The sequence below is a fragment of the Atractosteus spatula genome, chromosome 27 (genome assembly GCF_055471065.1).
Source record: "Atractosteus spatula isolate fAtrSpa1 chromosome 27, fAtrSpa1.hap1, whole genome shotgun sequence".
NCBI lineage: Eukaryota > Metazoa > Chordata > Actinopteri > Semionotiformes > Lepisosteidae > Atractosteus > Atractosteus spatula.
In genome coordinates this window covers 5,813,794-5,837,519 of record NC_142732.1, presented here as the reverse complement: position 1 = coordinate 5,837,519, position 23,726 = coordinate 5,813,794, and the positions used below count along the sequence as shown (strand labels likewise).

The following is a 23,726-nucleotide window of genomic DNA, read 5'->3' as shown; positions in this document are numbered from 1 at the left end:
TTCTGTATTGAATTTCTCCATTTTGATTGAATTGTGAAATTTGGATTTGATTGATTTTGATTGATTGGACAAATGAAAATGGCACTCGTGGAGAAATATAGTTCTGAAGAGGGAGTGTATATTAGTATGTTTACTTATAGCATTGGGGAAAAAATTGAGAAAATAACAGCATCATATTTTTATCCACAGAGAAACCTCCAGTTTTCTGTGTGCTGCTATTTGACATAAATATTCACTTTGCCATTTAAGATTCTGCATGGTAATAATCAGCCATTTTGTTTCATTAACTAGCTTCAGCTTTCCCCACCTTCTTCCTTTGTGGCCTCAGTGCTAAAGCTGGTTAACATGTTTTTTATGAAAAGTAAAGGCAGACTACAAATGATTTGAAACACCCCTTTAAAGCCCGTCATTTCTCAGCATTTTTTGTGCCGTTAAAGTCGCTCATATAGCTGTTCAAAGCTGGGATTGAAGGCTTCTGACCTTAAACGGCTCTTCAGAAGCTGATTGGTTATTTTGTGCGTGTCAATGCATTTTGGAAGTCACCCATGTACTGTTTACCTACGCAGGCACTGTTTAAGGTTAGTCAGACTAGGTTTTCTTGTATGTGTTCCAGTTAAAGAAATGAATAAAAAAGAGAAGAAGCTATAATTGCTGTGTGCAGAGCAGAAAGCAGTAAGAGATTTTCTGCTTCCTGATTACCATCACTAATCCATTCGCCAATTAACTCCAACACCCCTCTGCTTTCTGTGAGCTTCCTGAAGCATGTTGTCTCTGCGGGCAGTCCCGGCTGATGATTAATATATTGAAGCCTGTTTTACTCTCAGACTGGACTGGCACAGAGGAGCCCACTTTTCCACCCTTTGTTTTCATGTCTTTTTGGGAAAAAAAGGCAAAACTCAACGGAGACTGTTTTGGGTGACAAAGGCTTATCAATGGACAGACTAAAATAGGCATTTATGAAGTACAGATAACAAGCTGCACTTTTATTGTAGGCTCTATCTAAAGGTGTACTGATAATTCAAAGGCTTGTTAAGTGCACCAGTGAATGTGTGTCATTTGTGTTGGTTTTAAATGAGCAAGAACTCTTGTCTGATGTGTCAGTTGCCTGGACTTCCCAAGCTAGATCGCCAAATATGTTTGAGGAGGGAGGAACTGCAGAGGAACAGAAAGCTCAGTCAGGAGCATGGAAGAGATGAGGAGGAGCCCAGCCTGGCCTGTGCCCGCCAGAGCCTCAACAGTTTATTTCTGCACTTGAAATTAACAGCCAACCTCCCCTGGGGAAAGAGCTTCAATGCTAAACGCGCAACTGAGGGCAAAGTTGGTGGAGCTGCAGAAGGTACAGGCAGTTTTCTTAGGGAGGACTTAACTCAAAATGGTGGGTACAGACATTTTTGTTCTGATGGCGGCTGTTCACTTTTGGGAAGTGGGGGGAGTGTTGCAAAAATTTGTGGAGTCTGATGAGGGGGGGGACAGTTTCCAGTGGTGACTTCGCAAGCTCAAGATGTCCTGTGCACCTGGGGCTGTCTGAGCACCTCACTGCTTGCCTCCCATGTGGATAAGCGAACAGTGGAGGCTGGAAATGGCAGATCAGGGCTTCATGCCTCCAGCTTTGGAGGGTCACGATTTGTTACCCAGCTACCTTGTACTTCTCGAAGTGAGGATTCCATTAGAAATGTAAATGGACATGCTTTATCTGGGATTTGATTCATCTCATGTTGTCTTGAAATTTAGCATCAGGGCCTCGAGAATGCAGGTGTCAGAAACATTTGCATTGAATTTAGTTCTGCTAAATTTAATACAGAGAGATGCTTGAGGATTTTTGTCAAAATTCCTGGGAGAGGGAGTGGTGAAATGAGCTGTACTGCTTTTCTTGTCATATGTCCATAAATGCCCCTAGGAATCAGGCGTGACTGTCAAGGCAGTAGTCGAGGATCAGTGAAGAAGCAGTCCAGGATATTTGAGTAAGCATATATTCGTTCTTTATTACTGCAATAGGAAATCATTAAATACAGTTTTATGAAGGTTAGGTCCATAGGTTTAAAGCATATGTTGGCCATGGTTATCGTTTTTTTATCTCCATTATGTGACAGAGAATTATGGTCTTCTGTCTTTCAGAGATGGGCATTGGATTTTATGTCAGAATACTGTGTACTGTGACCTGCTCATCAAACATTTTTTGTCAGGGCAGTGGCTAAATGTCACTTGTTATGTGTTTGTAACGTAGTGATTATTTTGAGCATCTGAGCTCTTGCTTATGTTTGTTTCGAAGTTGTTACACTGTGTGTCCCCCACCCACCACTGCCGTTAGAAGCATCATTTTAGTATGCTTCAGAGGCTCTTCTCTATATTAAGTGTGCCCTTGATTTATCTGCGATGCAGAATCCTGCCGTTTTCTTAGCTGAGTCCTGCTGGGATGTCAGCAAGAGGTTTTCTGGTTTCCCAGCATCCCCTATCTTGTCCTCCCTCTTCCTTTTTGATCATTCGTCCTTCCTATTTTAGTTGAATTTGCATCCATAACTTGTGCAGATAATTTAACTTTGCAATTCCTGTGGTTTTCTCTTGCTTTCTGGATTTTGCTGTAGCCTATGAGGTCGTGTTAATTGGATCGGGCTCTACCTGGTGAGATGCACTGTTGTGACCATTTGCCTGCGTCCTTTTCTTCCCCAGTTTAATTTCTGCTACGTGACAGATTGTGAGAAAATACATTTGCACTAATTAAGCTGTGTTTCATCTCTTATATTTGGAGTTGATGCCCCTGCTCGTGCTGTAAGCAGACAGTTTTTCCAGCATCTGCAAGAATATTTCTATTAATGTTGTTTTCCAGGTGCACGTTTCTGTATTTTGTAACCACTAAACATTTGAGAACAATTTAAAGGAAAAGGTTTGCTTATTGTACTTTATGGGTGACTCTACATGATGGAACTACTGTATCCAATGTTGAGAGAGTTTAAAGGGTTTTTTTTTTTAAATCTGTTTTCATTGTTTGTCAATGGTGACTTTAGTCTCTTATTTACTTTTAACATCTCGGTTAAGCACCCAATCTAATGATCTGAGATACAGTACAGAGATGTTTGACATAGAAAGTCAAATTAACCACGATCAACACTTCTTCAGCTTCTGCATTCTTTCTTTTCTCTCACTGGTTACTGTCCCATTGATTCCTGGCTCGAAGCGCCTTGTTCTCTAATGTGAAATGACAGGCATCGGAATGTTTCAGGCAGGACTCCCGGTATCGAACTAATAACCTCTCTTTCTCACGTCCTCTTTTCTTCGAATGGGTCTTTATTTAGTTGTTTTTTTTTTAGAAGCAGCAGATTGGTTCAGGGAACATTCACTCTGCCAGACAAAAGGTTTCGGTATATTTAGAAAGCCTGAACGCACCTCTCGCGCACCTAATCACCGGCAGACGCTTTCACGGGCCAGCGTGGGGTGACGCTAATAGCCCTGCTGCGAGCACACACCAGCGACATGGCAGGACCCTGTTCTCCGCGTTAATCTCCCTCCCTCACACGTAAGCCTTCACCTGCGCGAATAAGAAATGTGTCTCTTAGCCCGCAGTCACCTCCACCAAGCGTTTCATTTACATCCTGCCAGTGAGTCACACCGCGTTGTGGGGGATAACTGCACAGTCTGTTTGTTCCAGCTCAGGAGTCTGGGATTGATGGACCACAACTGTTCGATTAAAATAAAGATGCTGCTCGAAGTCTCGCCTCCCACCGCATCAGGCTAGTTATCCATCAAGTAGTTGCAATGCTTGTAGCACTACAGAATGTAATCTGTTCCTTTTATTCTGAGGGTTACCTGGAATATTCTTTGTGGTGAATGTACTCCTACCTAAATTCTACCACATTTGACGGCTGCTGCTTCTGTTGCTGATATCAGAAAGCTGATAATATACTTTGGCCACTTGTATTGTGCTGCTGTGCAGCATCCTTTAAGAACAGACAGGACAAATTGTTCTGTATTTGCAGTGTGAGTTGTCTTTTTCTGTTGTCACATGGCTGGCAGAAGCCGGAGAATCATAAAAGGATGTGGAATTTTATTTTTTTTGTCACAGTTTCCCATTAATGCATGGAACAGTTAGAATAACATATAGGTCTATCACAGAACGGATGATGCCACGAGGCATAAATTTGTAGCTATCAGTAACATAAATAGTATGTATCATGACCTCGCTGGGCTTACTTAGTGTGCTAGCCTGTTTGCTGGTCTCATTGATCAGCATTGCAAATGAGAGTTGGGGACCTGCTGCCACATTGATGGAGATGGCTAAATGTGTTAGCTGTCTTGTTACATTTGTTGCAGTTGTACTTATTGATTTTGATTTCTTCTTCTGGGAGAAGGACATTTTAATAGTGCTTCTAGATTTTTTCATGGATGGCCATGTCTTTGTTTGGCTTTGGGTGACTTGAAATCCCTCCTGAGATTCAGGTGAGCCATCTTCAAGGCTTTCTACCCTGTCTTACATCCTTCTTACAAACACAAGCGTTGGAGAGAATTAGGAGGGAGGTAGCACACAGGGTTAGTTGCTCATCTGGTGAGAATGTGTTCCTCCGCAGGGCCCCTTCTTGAGTCTGAATCTCGGGAGCAGCTAAGTGTTACAGCCTGGGAACAAGCGAAGACTTGGCTTATGAAGACAAGATCAGCAAATAGTTGGGTGTTTTTTTCTTTATTATTTTGCAGGAGGATGGGCGTGAATCAGCACCCTTTGGAATAAAATCAACTGCATTAGATGTCTGTGCTCAGTCTCTCAGTTTCATCCAGCCCAATAGACATGCACACAAGATGCTGGTCTTGCAGACAAACATCATGCAAATACATAAACTTGATATATTCTCCCCGTGTTCTCATGGGTTTCCTTACAATGCACAAAGGCAGACTAGTAGTTTAATTGGCTGGTTGGAAAATTGGCCCTGGTGTGAGTCTGCTTATTTCATGCTGGGATAGGTTTGTACTCCCCATGACCCTGTATTGGATACAGTGGTTAGAAAGTAGCTGGATGGATTAATATCCCAATTCTTCGCAAAATGGTGCACTTGAGTTCATTTTCTGGTTTAGATTATAGTACAAAGTAATGTAAACCAGACATAATACCACATCATGGATGTTTTTTGAATATTCGCCTTCTAAATGCTAGGTCTCTAGCAGTTGTTTTGTACTTATGTACACAGTGCTACTCAGAAATATTATTATAACTATTCCCTGTTTTCTTCTATAAAACATTTTATTAAGCTTTTGTTCTCTTTTAATCTGTTTAGACATTATGCATAAGGGCCTTATACTTGAGTAGTGTATGTTGAATATTGTGATGTAGAATGAAATTAAAACCCTTTACTGCTTAATGCTAGATGATAGCAGTTGTCTTTTTACCTTTTTTAACATCAACTATAAAAACTGTGGAGCGGTGGCACTGTGGCTCAGGATCTGTGCCTGTGGCTGGAAGGTTGCCGGTTCAAATCCTGCGGCCGGCAGGGGAATCCTACTCCCCAGCTGCTCCAGGGGCGCTGTACAATGGCTGACCCTGCGCTCTGACCCCAAGCTTCTCTCCCTGTCTGTGTGTCTGTGGCTCTCATGGAGAGCAAGCTGGGGTATGCGGAAAGACGAATTCCTAATGCAAGAAATTGTATAGGGCTAATAAAGTGATCTCTCATCTCTCTAACTGTTCTCCAGTGTTGAGAGGGTTTAACAAAATTTTTGTTATTGTCACTTGCTGACTTTGATCTCCCGGGTAATAGAATTAAGTGTTCCTGAGTTTTGGACTGAAAGGTTACAAGTACAGGGTTCAGCCGAAGAGGCAGACTGGAAACTGATCAATAGCGATTGCAGCTGAGAAAGCGACGTGTTTTAAAAAGGTGCTTCAGCTGAAGAGACAACTGTAAATACAGGTATTTGAGCCCAGGAAGGGAAGGCTTGGCACATTATTTATTGAATGAGACTATGTGGTAATGAGGTTTTTGTCTTTGCTTCACACTGTTTGAGAAATCTGCCCAAATATGTCATTGTGGTTATTGGCTTAAAGAAGCTTTTTGGTCTTTTAAAATGCGCTATCACATTCTGAGATTGTGCAGACCTCACAGTGCAGGGTTTTGCATCACTGTGCTGCTTCCCAGCACTAAAATGACCTCACAATAAACCACATTGTATTGAGAACACAGCATAAAGTGGGTATGCAGCTTAATTTACAGGTGTGTACTGATTTTAGGAAATGTTCTGCTTTATATCTGTAATTTCTGGAAATGAATTCCATGTAACAATGAGTGTATTGATTGGCATCCATTTTTTCCTCTTGCTGTCTAGCAACAACGCACAGTGTACAGACTTACACTGGTGAAAGCCTGGAATGTGGATGAGCTCAAGGCCTACGCAGAGCTGGTAGCTCTGGGAAAACCTGACTTCATAGAGGTGAAGGTAGGTCTCTGGAAACAAATGTCAGTTGAAAATGTCAGATTCTGTTTTATGCATGAGTCTGTAATTGTTTCAGACACAGGTGCAAACTTTTAACAACTTTTATTGGGGGTGCTTGTCTTTAAACGTATTCACTTTATCAAATAATCCCCCCCCCAAAGAAAAAATATATTTTTCTTAACATATCCCTTAAGCTCCTGCTAATGTTGGCAGAGTCTATCCTGCACAGACACTTTTTGACATGAGATGTCAGTTGGCATGATTGACTGATAAGTCATTAAACGATCAATCAAATGAGTCGCAATTAACTGTCTGTTAATTAGTTATAATAATGCTGATGATAATAATAAGGTTACTGTGGAGTCCGTGACATAATAGTTATTTAACATTGTGAATGTGTGATCCTGCAGTATTCTCACAAACATGTACGAAGTAAACATTCATTCGCCCCTGCTCTAACAATAATATGGTCAAAATTCTTGGGGTGCTTTAGCAGACGCAGCACCCACAGAGCTGGTGCCTTTGGTGTTATCGTCTGATTTATTGAATCCCCTCTCTGTAGGCTTGAAACATGCAAATCCCCTAAAGCAAGACCACTAGACCACTTGTTATGTATTGCGGACATTTAGTACTTGATGCTCTTTTTTTTAATTTAGAAACGTATACTTTTTGTTTTTTTTGCAGTGTAAACTTAAACACTCTAATGAATTAACCGCACCTGGACAGGTTAATATGCTGGACTGCTGTCAGTTTGCAAAGGGGCTATTGGGAAGCAAATGAACTAAGGCAGCACAAGGCTGATTATCAGTGTACTGGGTTCTCTTTTATTGGGAAGAATTCAAAAATTATAATAATCTGTGATGTTTAACAAATATTGTAATTTGAATCAGAGGGCACAACCAAAGAATGTGTCTTAAAGAGTCTAACGTCAATGCTGGGTTGTACATTGCACTGTAAACCACCTGCAGTGTCCTTACTGAATGAAGACAACAGTACAGTGCGGTACAGACCATTGTGACCATCAAAATAGAGGAGTTTAAAAGACCGCTCCCATTACTGAATTAGTACTAAAGCTAAGAAGTGCATTTTTGATAGTTACCTGTGAAATATAACCTTAATAATATGACAGCCTGTCATGACAGAATTACATTTTCATTTTCAGTTCTCCCTTTAAGATAGTAATGAGAGTAATTGCATTTTTATTTTTTATATTTTCTTGGCTATAACAGAAATATGAGTACATTTGTTTTTGACTCAGAGTTCATAAAAATAACAGAGTGTCATACCTTTTAAGTTTTGTTGTTGAGATGAGTTTAAACTCTTTAGGCGGTATTAGTCACTGTACTTTGCTGTCGTTATTGATCCAAGTAGACACTAAGCCTGAATTTCTGTCTTAGAATAAAAGAATACTGAGCTGCTTTAACATTTTTCAGTTGTATTTTTTCATTGTTATTATTTGATTTTCTTTCTTTATTCAGTTAAAGTCATTTAATGGAATATTACCATACTTCTGTCTAAGAATATCACATGCCTTTCCTTAGATAATAATCTTGGCTTCTGAAATTTTTTTCCTGAAACCCCTGAATATCAGAAACTGAGAACTGGTTCCATGTTAAGTTCCAAGCTAATTTATGTACCATTCATCAATATGTAGAAAAGGTTTTTGTAATATCTATATATCTTTATTTGTATATATATATTGCAAAATGTCTGTCAAGTAAATGTCCATCAGTAATAGCACCATATTGCATACATTATATTTAAAAAGCTCACAATAGACTGTGAGAATAGAAGTCTCATAGAGCAGAGCAGTTTCACTCACACATGGCTTTATTTAACCTGAATATTGTATCATAAGCATGGATAAGACTAGACTTTTAAGCAAGGCGGTGTTAGAAAATATAGTACTTAGGTCTGCCCATGTTCTATGTTTTTTGTTCTGCAACATAAATTCTAATTTCCATTGAAAAACTGTTGCATAGCAACTTCTTGAACTCGTTGTACATTAAGAATGAGACGGATATATGTAATTTTATTTGACACTTACAGTATTTGACTTGCTTCTTCGCGTATGCAGTTTCTTTTTAAAGACAGCTGGCTCTGAATATTAATTCCGAGACACACTGGATATTTACTATAGTAAAAAAAAAAATAAGCAAGCAAACCTAAATTCACCAAAAGGATTCACTTGCTTTTTATTATTATTGTCAAAGTGTGAACTTGGTACACTACAATAGTCACCTGTGGTCAGACTTTGGCTTCATTTTATTTTGAGATGAATTGGCAATATTCTGAGCAAAACTGGCAGTACTGACTCAACATTATCCCTGTCAGTGCTTCTGTACCTCAGTCCTATCGGTGCTTTATCAAATACTGTCATCCATATTTTCACAGTTGAAATGCAGGTTAAATTAAAACTTATATTTTGTTATTTATAATATAAGAGTCAGCAGACAATTGTGCTTAAATTGGTTCTGTTGGATCTGTCCAACTTAAGAACACCCTGCTGCACATTTTCAGTTGCCAATTCTGTCGATTTGCATCTCTCATGGGACTGTTAGGCTCATTTTTGCATTTTTGAATTGCAGTTTTAGGTGTTCATAAAAAGAGAGAAGCTTTACTCTTTAAACAGCATCTTAATTAATTCCTTCAGGTGCTTTGTCCTTTGTCTTGTGCTCTCCTGCAATCTACAGTATTAGCTAATTTCGTTTCTGCAAAGGAGAGAAGCAAGCTGTTGTTTAATGCAATCATGATACTTAATGTAATGACATCATTCTCAGCCAATAGTACTATGTATTGGGAAAGGCACATTTCATTCAAAGTAAGCACTCAAAGCAGCGCACACTTAAAAGTATGACATGCTGTAACCTAGCAACAATAACCACCCACTTTGAAAAGACTACAAGAGCCTCTGAATTCATTGTGGTCTCTCCAAGCTAAAATGAACGATTGTGAAATACCTAAAATAAATAAACATTTAAATAACAGCCCACTGTATTGGGTATTCATACTTTTAAAAAGTTGTTATGCCTGGTCTCCGTAATTGCTTATGGGTCATTTTATGGGTTGGTTTGTAAGGACAGTTTTTCTTTTTTCAATTCAACCGGCAAATCATTTTTTTCTCATTAGGCAGACTGGGGTTTCAGTCACAGGCCATTGTTTTTTTATTTGTTTGTTGTATTCAAACTCAGCCATTTAGTTTTTGTCTGGCTCGTTCTGAGTCATAGTGTTAACAACAGGGAGCTGACTTAATTCAGTGTGAGTATGTCTAAAAACCTCAGAATTTCCTGAGTTCATTGAAAAAAACGAGTTCATCTTTTTATTAGTAAAACCTGCTGGGATCAATCATCGGTTGCATTTTGGTTTCCTGAGGTTCTTTATGATCCTCGCTCATAACTGCAAATGCAAGAAGTGTAAGCTGGTTGTTGTTGTCTCCATTAACATCGAAGCTTATGCAGCTGAACTTTGTCCAACTCTTTTTTTTTTAAATCAGTAGTAAATCATGATTTTAGCGTAACCTGTGAAAGATAAACCCACTCTTCTTCAGAATCCGTAAATGCTGTAGATGAGTCAAATTTTCGCTTTTGAAATTTATTCAAAACAGGGGAGGTGGGCAGGATGCAGAAACCTTTCCAACCGCCACAGCAATCTAATCTGAAAGTCTCTATATTATTCATTCTAACGTACCTCTGATTTAAAAGGTGGCTCTTGTGTCGGGCTTGTGAATTATTAAATTAGCTCCGAAGGCGTGCCACATGGAGTGGACCGTGGAGGAGTGCTGGAACTCCCTGGTGTGGCGCCACATCAGTATTCTGTGTAAATCAGAGTGACCCTCTTGATGGCCTGGGGGTTTGTTGATTTATGTTTTAAATAATGAGCTCCTCTGCAAGTCTTGACATGCTTTATGGTGTGCGCCCATAACTTGCGGTTGTGCTCGACCCCCTTGCAGCTGCTCCTCCTGTAATTCATATTTCCAGCAATTACATTTCTGAACAACATCTGTTCGTCTTTAGTTTTTGCATCTACGAAACAAACTTCTTCCTCCATTAGTCCCGTATTTATTATGCGCAGCCACCTGTAGTGTTGTTATCTGCAGGTATGGCAATCTATGTGAGGTATGCACGTCGCCTCGTCTACCCGGTTGGAACAAGGTGAGCAGAAAGGCAGTTTGGATCAGGGAATCACTCTGGGGATTTTTGTCCGCTCCGTCCTTTGCTCCTCCGTTCTCTCCATTTTAAAAGCTGGATTTGTTTACAAAAGAATGGTTTTAATGTGGTACCAGTTCACAGCTGAGAAGAGGGAGTCAGGGGACTGGTTGCATTCATCAAGGTATAGGATTGAAAGCACGTGACTATTGGTTATAGGCTAGCAAAGCTCATTATATCCCCCAAATGCTTTCCTGGTACCAGGCTCCTTTAAATGTCCTTCCCGTTAGAGTTGCAAAAGGGCAGGGAAAAGGCTTTCAATTTGTCAGCTTGAGACTGCGGGCTTCAGTACTCCTTGCTGCAAGATTTTGGTAGCAGTCTGATGCTCTTTAATGAATTTTTCCTTGTAGTTATTAATTTCTGAACTCTACACTTCTGCTATTTTGAGATCCTAATGAACTATTGTGATTTTGTTATTTTTAAAAATGAATCTAAAACCAAGTGGTGCAAGTGGTGGTAATCTGAGGCTGTAGGAGGTTCAGAGAAACAGTTACGTTGTCTTGAAGGAAAGCTTCTCTTAAGCATTGAATTTTCTATTAAACCACAGAGGGCAGCGCTAGCCTTGCAGAAACTGTCATCTTTCTTTGTTAATATCCACACTGGGACCACTTACTTCAAGATCACCTTCTGGGATTCTGAGTCACTGGCTCAGCCTTCTGTTAGCAATTTGTTGGCTTTCATTGATCTTCATGTGTTATGCTTGGCATTGGCGGAATAAGAGATTCTTGTTAAATTATAGAAGTATTCTGTGTGGACTGTTACTTGTCACTTCTTGGCTTGACAAGGGAGTGAGGTTGACAAGGCAGCTGCTTTTGTGACTTTTGTGCATTAGATCCATGGTCTCTGTTTCTGTCTATATCTATAGGGGCCCAAAGGTCTCCTTCCAGGTGAAAATGACTGATTCCATTCATCAGCTGAGGTCACGCACCTGCATATCATCTCATTAGCATTACAGGTTCATTATTTGTTGTGAATAATGTTGCCTCGTCCCCTGCAGAAAGTCCCTACAGTTGGAGATAGTAGATGCTACACTCACCATCATGAGGAAAACAGCCTTCCTAAACATCTTCTACTATCTCACCCAGCACAATCTAAGGAAAATGTGAATGCGTACACCTACTGCTTAAGTGCACCAGTATACTGATGTGTTGAGCTGTGGCAGCAGATTTGAAGATTGATTTAAAGTATAGGTATAATAGAGATTCCATGATGATGGAATGGTGATTGAACAATGGTGTTATAAGTCATAAATGTATAATATGTCTAGGCTATTTTCTAAATTGTGTATTATATATATATGTGTGTGTGTGCATGAGTGGATCAATGCATACACACACACATATATATGTAATACTTATATAATATATAATATATAATAATATAATATATAATAATTTTGCTTGAACAGAAGGTTAAAGATTCCATGATAATATTTTGCAATACATGGTCACCTTTTATGGATATCGTATTTGTTAAAGAGCAAGTATCAACTTTCATTCTGGACAAAGATTTAAGTTCTGTTCTGAGTTTAGATAAGATAACCACTGGCTTCGTTTGTAAAGTGCATCCGTATTTTTTTAATGACACAAGGGCCCGTAATATTTTTGGTTAGTGTTGCAAACAGTCGGACCTTTCTCCACTCTTGAGTCAAATTGATTTATTTAGGCAGCTTTCTAGCTTATTACTGTTCTCTATGACTGGAGAGCAGGTTGATAAAACCCCGTGTTGACCACAGCTTGAGTTGTTGGGAACTGGAGGGTAAATGTGATGGTCATTTTTCTTCAAGGCTTACTATTTTTAGTATAATTTTTATTCTGCTTATAGACTTTCTCCAAAGTAAAGTCAATCAATATGGAGACAAAGTAAGGGCTGGGTGTAGGGTGAGCTGGGGTGTTGTACACAGATGTAGTAGAAAAGAGCAAATGGGATGGAGAATTTCTGCTTAAATAACTATGAGCAGAACTTTAAGTGATGTGAAGTGTGTACTCCAAACTTTATGTATTAAAAAGAATAAGGCAGTTCAAATTGAAATAAAAACTAGATTCTTAAATCCTTAAAACATAAATATAAAACAACTGTGGTAATTGGCAAGATTCCTAAGATAAATTTTGTCTGATTATAGCAAAATGTAAATTAAAAGCAAGCCTACAGTTCCATACTGGTTTTGCCTCACATCTCAGAACAGATGACATCTCTTAGATTAGTATCTTTTAGATTAGCACTCACAAGTGTATTAATTTCCTTTTTGATTACATTGTCTTCAGCTGATGGATATTTTATGTGAGTTCAGACCTCAAGACTGAGGCTTGAGGACATTATGTAGCCCTGTGTATAGTGCTGTACATTAGCCTTTGTTACTGTTGCAATTGCAATCCCAGTGGTTGTGTGTGGTTCTGCATAAAATAACAGAAATGGTGGTAATTATTTATTAAAAGTACCAGAGGTAAATTTTGGTGGGTAATAAACAGAATGTTTCTTTGATTTTTATTTCAGAGTCTGTCAGTTTAGTGTGTCGGCTGTTTTACAGACTGAATAAGAGCCTGCTAAAGAGCTAAGCAAATAAAATTAATACCTTTCTTCTAGTGTGTCAGGGTATCATGATTCTTGTTAATGGTCTGTGTACTCAGTGCCACTAAATGCCTTGAAAATTTCTTGCAGGCTGATGAGATCCATATCTGACTTAGAAAAGAGTTATATAAACTATATCAGTCCTAATATTTGTTTGGGAGCCTTACTTAATTTGTACTCGTGCATCTTTTTATTAGAAGTTCTATGGATGTTTGGAAAAAAAAAGCACTGTCATCAGTCCATGGTTTCATAGTGGTGTCAGTTTAGCATGCAGTTCTTTGTGTTCACTATTGCCTGCAATATCCCTCCCCAAGCCAGCCTTGTTGAAGACAGGTTGCAGAGGCCAGAACTGCAGGCTACAACCTTCCTTGTGAATAGTGGGAATGTTAATGGAGACTGGCATCTTGGTGCTTTGATCTTGATGTGATATCTGTCGATAGGAAGAAAACTGGTGTCAGTCTGAATTCCAGCCTGTCCCCGGGGAAGCAGGAGACCTGCTTCTAAATTGGTCTCCGGTGCCATGTGAGAAAAGCCCCTGGGCAGTGCCGACAGGTTATTTTCTCCCCCCGTTATTTTAACAATCCACGTCCCCTGTACTTTTTAAATTTGACATCTGTCCTCAAGCTTGTGCTGTCTGGTGCCAGAGCTTGGTTTGAGCTGCTTTGTGTGGCAGCTGATAGGTTTTTGAAGTGACACATGCGGCCTGGCGACCAGGTCTTGCCTATCACCATTTGTCAGGGGGCACCTAGGAAAAGTCTCTTAACCCATCTGTGAGCCTGTCCTCTCCAGCCGATCTTTTCTGGTCCTGCCTGTGCAGCATTAACATCTCTTTGATTTCCTCTCCCCCCTCTGCGACCAGGGAGTGACGTACTGTGGAGAGAGCTCTGCCAGCAACCTGACCATGGCTAATGTTCCCTGGCACGAGGAGGTCACCCACTTCGTGCAGCAGCTGGCAGACCAGCTTCCCGATTACGAGATCGCCTCAGAGCACGAGCACTCCAACTGCCTCCTCCTCGCACACATCAAGGTAAAACGGACTCCTCGCCCGGCGCTGTCTGACTCCCCTTATCCATATGTGAATGGGGCTCCAGTTTCATGTTCACATGTTTCTCCTAATGTGAGAAGGCCCTCAACCAAATTCTTTCCCATTGACACAGCCTTGGATTTGCAGTGCCTTAACCGCCTTCTGCTTTTTATGTTTAGAAAATATATAAAACTACTGTACATTGTCAGATGTTTGTCGTCAGCTGAATCCCTCTGTTGAAATAGCCTGTTCAGGGTCCGTATTCTTTTTTTTTGGTCTTTCTGCCATTTTGGCTGAGGTGATATAGTCTGCTTATTGGACTTACTTTCAGCTGTCAAAACAAGAACCTGCAGTCTTTCCGCAGAAATCTTAATTTTTTTTCTTAAAATGTTTAACACTGAATTCCTGATCTTGATCTTCTTTTGATGAAAAGTTCCTGTTAATTTCTGCATATCCCAGTTGCCATGTTGTATACAGTTTGACATTTCTTATGGTTAAATCCTTTTAACAAGGTGTTTGTTTGTTTTTTTTTGTTGGACCACATTCACGTCTGACAGTATTAGTATTTTTGTGGCAGACTTCCATTTGTGAAACTCTTTGTGCTGGTCTATTTATAATAACAATTATATGCAAATGTTTTTTTTTTTCCGCTTTCCAAATCAGCCTCTTAAGCTTGTGGATCAGACTGAGAGTTAAATGCTCCCTCATTTAAAAGTTGCCAGTGTAATGAAGTACTCTTTGTGTGCTTTAATGTTGCAGCATTTCTCCAGCAGTGATTGTTTCTTGTCACGCAAGCTCAACAGTAAACCAGCCATGGAAAATAAGCCTTTACCAATATGACAGCATTCCATAGATTCTGCCCTCTGTCCCGTGGTATTAATTTCATGAACTGGAATCCCATATACCTAATTGTTAATGAGTAATGATTCATTGTGTTCTAGTTTTTCAACAGTGGAAAATTCATCACTTGAAAAAATATCACTACACAGTTCTGTTGCAAAGAAAAGTTCTGTTTAAGATGCAAATCTCTCCCAGGAGTTCATTTTTTTTTGTCCCTGGCTGAACCTTTTGATATTTAAACATGAAAGTCATTATTTTGCCCTATTTATTTTATTAAATGTATCTTTCAGCTCGGTGTTCTAGCACTTAAATTGCAACCTCTGATTCTTTACCTGATTTGTATTTCTACGAAGGTGGAGATACCGCCAGTTTAGTTTTTTGTGCCGAAAACAAACGTTTGGTGGAAAAGACAGCTCAAATATTTTATAAGCAAAGATTTGCAAAGTTCCAATGCTGTGGCTGCTTCCCTTTTGTACCAACACTAGGTGTTATGACCTGTCAAACTATAACCTGATCACCAGCCACCATCTTTGACTGTGAAAAAGCCACAGTTTTCTGCATTAAGGTGTTTGGGGTTGTTGCTCTCTCACTTGACCTCAACTGGCGTATCAGCCAATTATTTCAATGCAGAGATTCGCAATAACTGACTGAAGCCTGACAGGTCATAACCTGATCCAGACAGCTGGAGGTAGTGAGACTGTTAATGAGTTTTCCAGTGAGTTAGATGGCAGATGATCTCTTCGTCACTGGTGAATGACTGAGGTTGGAAATGGTAGACCAAAACGGTAGGATACTCATGAATATTTGCTATAGCTATTTAAATCTTATTTAGAGTATTTGACTACATGCCAGAGAAATGGAGGGAGATCAGTCTTCGATATTTTATATACAAGGTTTTTGCTCTTTAACTTACAAGAGGTTAGTTCAAGAGCAAAAACCCTTCATATAAACTATAGTGTTTAATAAATTGCTTAACTCATTTATCACTGCAGTGAAGCCTAGCAGGACTGGATATTCCTTGTGCTCAGGAACTCAGTGTGGATAATGCATTGTGTTTACTGAATGTTATCCGAAATACAAAAACACAGATTCTTGGGAAATTTTTCAAAATTGTATTCTGTGCTCCTTTACTCTTCCAGAGTTAGCCAACAGTAAGGAGGATTTATAGATGTAAATGCTCAATTATATGTAATTTGCTTTGTGAAAAAGGCTAGCTAGGTGGCTCCCTATAGCCTGACCCCAGAGCTTTCCAAACTGTGAATAAGTGTTCCATGAAGAAAATGTCAGTGCTTGTAATGTTTTTCTTTCTACAATATTAAATGTGAAATTTTGAATGTTTGAAAAAAATGAACTTTGGCTATTTTCCTATGCTTGGTGACTGAAATTCTACAGTCAATGAGGATATTTGCGGTACCACTGCACTGAACCTACACGACTTGCACTATGCACTCTCAGAATTCTTCCCTCCTACAAACAATGACCATGCCTGGGTCAAAAATTGGTTTGCAATTAAGATCAAGCCATTTGGCCGAGCAGCGCAAGATTATGAGAGTCGATTAACTTGATTTTCGGCTCTCAACTCAAACAAAGGTTTGACAGATTTTCTCTAAATAATTTTTGGAACAGCCTACTTCAAGAGTTCCAGAATATACTAGAAACATGTGGTTTGAGTTCCCTTTGATATGATACGCTCATGTGAAACTCATGTGAAACATGTGAACATTTTTGTATCACACTGCAACAAAATTAAAATACAGGGATAGACTTGATGCTTCATCTAATATGAGGATCTTGGTTTCTGGTCCTGTTCCCAATATTAAGTGATTTTGTGATTGAAAGACACAGAAACACTCTTTCCATTAAAACATGTCAAATCATGCTTATTTATATATCATTATATAATTCATTTACTGTATGGAAATAGACCAGATGGTTCACAGCAGGGTGAATATGGATGGGGAGACCAGCTCGCCTCCTAACTGCTAGATGGTGCTCTGGTGCCAGGTGTTTTAAGAACGGACTGGCAGCTGTCCAGCTACTATTCCTTTATAAGTCACTGAAGACCTTAGCTGTGCTTTCATCTTCCTGTTGTGCTACCTTCTTCCTCACCAAACCAAAGAGTAAAGCCAACATACAAGCACAGCAGTACACCTATTTACATATACATTATATGCAAATCGTTTCCTTTGTTTCCAAGAAAATGACTAAATCAGTATTTCTGACATGCTTTACTGAGCAACCACTAAAAGTGAATCTTGGGAGTCAGTCCTTCCTGTCATCAGTTTTGACATTTGGCTCAATTGAGGGTTAATTGTTGCTGAGAACGTGAAATTATTTTTCCAAAACAGTTAAAGGTCAAGTATAGTTCAAACAGCTTTTAGTTTCTTGTTTTTTGTATATTTTCTGATTATATTGTTTCTGTGATTTTGGCTTCACAGGCAGGTCTGTCTGTGAAGCATTTTCAATATTTTATTGATTTCTTTTTGTATGGGGTCCTTGATGGTTCCCTTATTCCCTTTACACCTCGTATCTGGTTTAGTCCTTCTCATTAATTTACACCTTCCTGTAGTCTGAATCACTGTGAGCCCCATGTCTTTGCACTTTCAAATGCATTTTTGGTCACACCCACTCATCAAGAAAAAAATATTGAATTTATCTTTAAACATTTAGATGTTTACAGGTTTCCCCTTAATGGTTTGTGTTTTATAGCATAAATGCAAAGGGCTTTGTAAAGAGACAAACAAGAGTTTCAGTCTAACTTGATTTTTTCCCCGCTTTAACACTTGTGTAATGAAATAAGTGTTTAAAGGTTGGGCACAAATCCACTGCACAAGGCTAGCTCTTTGCTTTAAGTTTGCTGTTTGGCAACTCATACAGCAAACACAATTTAAAGGCATTAGTTAAGAGCTTTAGCTTACTTTTATTACACTTGCAAACAACAGTATGCTTTTATTTAGGGAGGCAGCCAAAAGAGATGGAACTTAATTTTGTGGGTCATTAATGGCATTTAAACGAATGCACTGCAATTGTTAGCCCTGAACCAAAACAGATGCTAGATTTATAGAATTTATTGTGGAACTTCACCGAACAAGCACATAAATTATTTCCGCTCTTTCAGCAGCTAGTCTTTGTGTCATGTAATTTTCAAGACTCTCATGCTCACAAGCTGTTGCCCAAACAGTTCAGGTTATTTCAGTTAAAGAAGTACCAGTCAGTTTTAAAATGCATTGCCCTGTTCTTTGAGAACTGTACTATATCTGCAAAACTACCTGTAATTCTTTTTAAACTGTTTGATACGGGCAAGAAATAGAAATCAAGGCTATAGCTCATTGAGTATTTTATAGGACGAAAAGAGCCCATAGCTACCAAAGGATTCACAGTGGCGGGTGATGTTGTGGTCAGTGGCAAAATTCATCCCAAATGTGGTAAATCACCAGGGCTAAAATAGAGACCCCTCATGAGGCGGGTAGCCACACATGCAAGCATATTCACACATTAGACTGTTTGGATTGTAGAATGATTTGATTGTAAAAATGTTTCATTCGTTTGGGAAAAGTCCGATTGGAAACTTTACAAACCCATATCATTCATCAGTAGGTGAAGATGGATATTTGGCCATTTCCTCTGATCCAGAATGCATGCCTTTATTTTCTTCTGCATTCAATGTTGTTGCACTTCCATGACGGGTATCTTCAAACCAATCCGGTAAGGAAGGACTGTGGTGTTTTTAGTATTTGAGTTTTCTTCATGAAAGAAATCCAAAATGTTGTTTCTAAAGATCTCTAAAGCTACTCTCTGCACAAATCTAGGGGTAAGGAACTTTCTGTGTGTTCTTCTGCAGATATTTGAGTTTAACGTTATCTACCATTCATAAATAATTCAATATAAGATTTACAAGGTGTTTCACTTTCAAGTAGGTTAAGAATTGCAGCATTATATTCTTGGGGCTGAATAAGAAAATTCTTTATTTTTAGAACTTAAGACCTGAGAATGTACAGTAGATGTTGTAAACAATACGCCCTTTGAGTTATGAAACGGGTTTATGTCGATATACCCTACCATTATCACCTCAGTTAAATGGGATTTCCAAACAGTCAGAAGCCAAAAATTGAAATGGATTTCTAGCCTCCTGTGATGAAGGTGACGAAGAAAGTAGCTCCAGTATTTCCTGCGGTGACCTATTGACAGAGTGTGTTGTTTATTTAGTTTAGTCCGGAGACCAGTGGGAGTGGAGGTGGTGATTCATAGATGTGAATTGCTATTTAATGAAAACATGAGGCCCTCTGGATGTGCCCCCTGGAAACCTTTCTTGTAAAGGGTTGTAGACAAACAAGACTGATAGGGTTTTGAGTCATCTGCTTTGAAGAAGCCTAAATACAAGGATAAGAACCAGTATGATATAAAAATCCACATTGGTCTCAACAAATAATGCAGAAGGGGAATTTTTAAAAAAAAACTTTAGACATGAGTGATCGCGGTAGCCTTTATTCTGCATCAAAATTACAGTTTCTACAAATAAACTTGGAAGCTTTTGTTGTTACGGAGTTAGTTGAAATCGCTGACTGCTCAGTCATCAGTTTTCTCTTTCACATTTGTCCCACATGGTGTTTGCAATGCAGCCAGATTCATAGGAAGCAAGCTTTTTTTTATTTTTGTGAAAACATTCACCCCTCTAATGAGCTGTGTAGTTTGGGAAATAAATGTATCCAAAAAAATAGCTGTGTAGTTAATATAGAATATGAAGCAAAGCAGTTCCTGAGCAAGGGGACTTCAGAGAGTTCTTTCAATGTGTATAATTCAGACATTTACATATGCCTGCAACCCCTGCTTGTATCTGTTTCGGTCCTGTCTGCCACTCAGTGAGATGAAAGAGATTTGACATTGCCCACGCTGTTTCTATGAGTTTCAGAAAGATATTAATCCCCTTAGCTGTCAGATGCAGGTTTGAATGACAGAACAGGAAAGAAACCTCTGTGCTCGTGCCCCGATGTTTAAGAATCTATAAACAATTAAATCCATGCTCAGAGTTGTCTTGTATTTTAATCTGAGAAAATATGAAATCCTGCTTTGCTCAGTTTGGGTCTTAATATCAGTGGAGGAGAACAATGTGGGTTGTGGGTTGTGTTTTTTTCTCATTTTACGTATGATAGGTCAGTGCATCAGCTGTGTTCAAAGCATTCGGTAGCAGATAATGCACCGCCTCCCCCTTCCTGTGATAGATGCAGTGGTAGAGCTAATATGAAAGACTGAAATTGAATAATGTGACTGAATCCCATTAGCAGATTGAAGAAGTTATGCAAAAGGCAGAACTGAGGATGATATGTGCTTAATAGGCCAAATTGCTGTATTATTTATTCTGAGATTCCCACTCTATAGTGATTTGTAGTCCAATTGTAGGCCTGTGTTTCTCGAAGATCCTTTTGGCAGACTATAAAATGTATAACAATCTGCTGTGGACAAGCACCAGCAGCTATGAGCGATCGCCACATTTGCACTTGGCTTTCTTTTTTTTTCAATCTCAGTAAAGCCTCTTCTAATAATAAGCCAAGGATAATTTTTCAGAACCCGTTTTGGTGGTGAATTAAACAGGAAGGCAGACAGAGCATGGTTTGGTGAAAAGAACTAGAAATTCCTTATGTCTTTGTAGTGGATTTAAAAATGTATGGAGCAATCTAGAGACTTAAGAAACTTAAGAAGAAGAACAAACAGACCACCGAAAAAGGGCAAAGAAATGTTAAACTGGTGTAAACCTTATGACTGTATTTACTAACTATTGCGAAAGTGTAACTGATTGTACCTTATGACAGAATATTGGTTGCAGGGTTTCTTTCTCAAAATCAGGAGTGAATGAAATTTAATCAATGTACTGTAGCTCACTGGATTTGCTGCATGTCTGTTCAGAAATGGATTAAGAAACCTTGGGCCTTTTTGGAGCAGCCGTGACTGTTAATGGTTATTGCTTTCCAAACAGAGCGTCAAGACACAGCTCTGTCTTTGTGTTCGTGTTCCTGCGTATTGAGGAGACTGAGATATGTAATGGAATATATGCCTACATATAGACAAGGATAGAGAGATGTAGCTATGAGAAGCAAGAAAACACCTGTGGATTTTCAGTCTCTTGTCTGATGACGGAATTGCAAATAAACATGTTTCAGCAACATTCCAAACCATGAGATACAAACTACAGTGTTGGTAAATAATTTTCATCCAGTGCTGCAGCCTGGATTTATTTTATGCAAAGATATCAATTTTTCCTTTTAAAATCGGGAGCCTGTCTTTGTATACTGAAGTGTCAGATATGTTCGACAGCCAAATTATTTTTTAACATTAGAATGATGGATTATAGTTCTGGATGCAGACGTAGCCTTCATCAATGTTTTGTGTACGTTGTTTTTTCTTTCTGACTGGGGAATAATCACTCATCGTTCTGTTGGTATTTTCTTCAAGCTGGGTAATAGTTGCCACTAATAATTTCCTATTACTATTGCAGCATTGGCCTTGCCAGTGTTTTGTGCTTGCTTAAGGGTAAAACAAGGAGCAGAGGGTCTTGTATTCAGGTAACTCACGCACCAATGAGTGCCCCGTTGGCACCACACCATCTTTAGTTTGCACCAGTCCAATTGTTTTCCAGCTGCTTTAGAGCTAAATTATTAGGTGAGAAAACGGCCTATATCTGTGACAAATTGGTTGGGGTCTGGGAGTAGGGCCAGAGCAGTTTCTCAGCACACTGTGATAGGGAATGTCTGCGTCAGAGAACGTCCAGTACAGAACTCCCCTGGCTAGGAATGCAGACTTAAACTCTGTCTCGTTTGAGAGTAGAACTTTTTTGCTTGAGAGTAGAACTGTCACAACCCCCTCTCTTAACAATGGGTTTTGTGAGTTCTTGTAGTCAGTGTCTGATCCACGTTTGAAATTGCTTTCAAAATGTATGGCTGTTGAACAACACGTCTTTTCAACCACAGGGTGATTAGCACCTTACCCTCACCACACTCGTGGTATGGACACTTACACTCCCACTGGATTTTCAGTGGTGCTCTGGTTGAAAACTCATTACAACCCACTAAGTGCAGTTGGCTAAGCCATAGATTTCTCAGCATTGTAATACTAGAATCAGATGTCAGCAGTCTGGAGAGTGAGGGCTGGAGACAGACTGAACTACCCTCTTACTGTACGGTGGAATGGCAGTGGCACATTGCCAGAAATAACTTGCAGAATCTTTATCCTAACTGTCCCCTCTCTGTCTCTTTTATGTACAGGAGTTTGACTGAAGGGAGCAGATTGAAGTAATTTTTTTTTTTTAAATGCTACTTTAACTTCACAAATTGCAGATAAATAAGGCAACAGAAAGTGGTTTCTTTTGAAGTGAGCTTGACTTAAAGTCAAGTTCTGCGTTAAAGTCGCAGAAACAGGATTACCTCCAGGTCTCCTCAGGTGTCCATGTGCATTTTATCCGTCATGTCTGCAGAAATGGATAAATTAGCCGCCTTTGTTTCTTTGCCCCCTCTTTCCCATTGTTCAGTTTAAAGTGGCTGGGGAGTGGTGGACCTGGATCGACTACGAGAGGTTCCAGGAGCTCGTCGGGGAGTATGAAGAGAGTGGGGGCGCAAACACCTTCACGGCTTTGGACTACGTGGCAAAGACTCCCAGATGGGCCGTGTTCGGGGCCAAGGAGAGAGGGTTCGATCCTGCAGACACCCGCTTCCAAAGAAAAAACAAAACTAAGGATCTTTCCGGATGCTGACACTGGTTGACCTTCCATTAGGATATCTCTTTCCTTGTTCAGAGGGGGAGACTGAATGTTGTTGGTGGTGGGGGGTGGGGTAATGTTTTTTTTTGCCTGGTTTTAACTCATAAAAGATCAAAGCTGGATGTGCCCAGTTATTCTTCTGTGAAAGGATGTGCATGTGAGTGGTGATATCATCTTCCAATTGACAGACACCTGTCAAGATCATTTTGGGATGCATTTGTGGAGAATGAATTTGGATTTTTATCCCTCCGCTGGTGCTTTACCAGGATTTTATTCTCTAGAAATAACTCTCCATAATTCCTTTTTAAAGGCATATCTTTAAATTGTCATCCCTTGAGTTTTTGCACTTGTTAATCATTGGTTCACATGAACAGGTCTCTGTACTTAGGTCTACAAAATCAGGGATTTTAGGTGCTTTTTGTGACCTTAGCTGAATTGTCTGATAGGAACTGTTACTTCTCCGTAGTTGGTACACTCTGCTGTTGAGCCAAGTCATTTTAAGGTATGTTTTTAGAAAAGTTCAACAAAGCAGTTGTTTTTCTTCCTCCCTCATGTGATCCCAATAAAAAATAAATAAAAATGAATGTGTGGCTTTTTTCAAAGTAATTTGCAAAAGAACTGGTTTCACATTCCAAAGTTAACCTGTGCCCTAGACATCAGCACAGCAGATGAACTACCAAACCCTGATGAGTCTCCAGTAGGCTAATGTAAGTAATTATTGTGATTGTTTTGTAGCTGGGATTTCCATTCTTTCTCTTGTAAGCAAGAAGTAACAGCCGCTGGACAGACAGAAGACAATTTAACGTTTATACGCTCATAGATTTTGGGGGCATTTGCAATGTTTTCTTTAACAAACTGCTTAACATACAATAAAGAAGATTAAAAAAATTGACATTTGGGTATGTTGCACTTGTCCGTGTCTATATGGATGTAACAT

At 39.4% G+C, this 23,726-nt stretch overlaps 1 protein-coding gene across 1 annotated transcript in view; it reads left to right on the top strand.

Moving 5' to 3' along the window:
* Window positions 1–23,369, top strand: part of tyw1 (tRNA-yW synthesizing protein 1 homolog (S. cerevisiae)) — a 68,527-nt gene extending 45,158 nt beyond the window's left edge. Inside the window, exons 14-16 of the mRNA XM_088907244.1 lie at window positions 6,298–6,408; window positions 14,038–14,205; window positions 22,562–23,369. Coding sequence (XP_088763370.1) covers window positions 6,298–6,408; window positions 14,038–14,205; window positions 22,562–22,783 — 501 coding nt within the window. The 3' untranslated portion in view covers window positions 22,784–23,369. The remainder of the gene's footprint in view (window positions 1–6,297; window positions 6,409–14,037; window positions 14,206–22,561) is intronic.
* The last annotated feature ends 357 nt before the right edge of the window (window positions 23,370–23,726 follow it).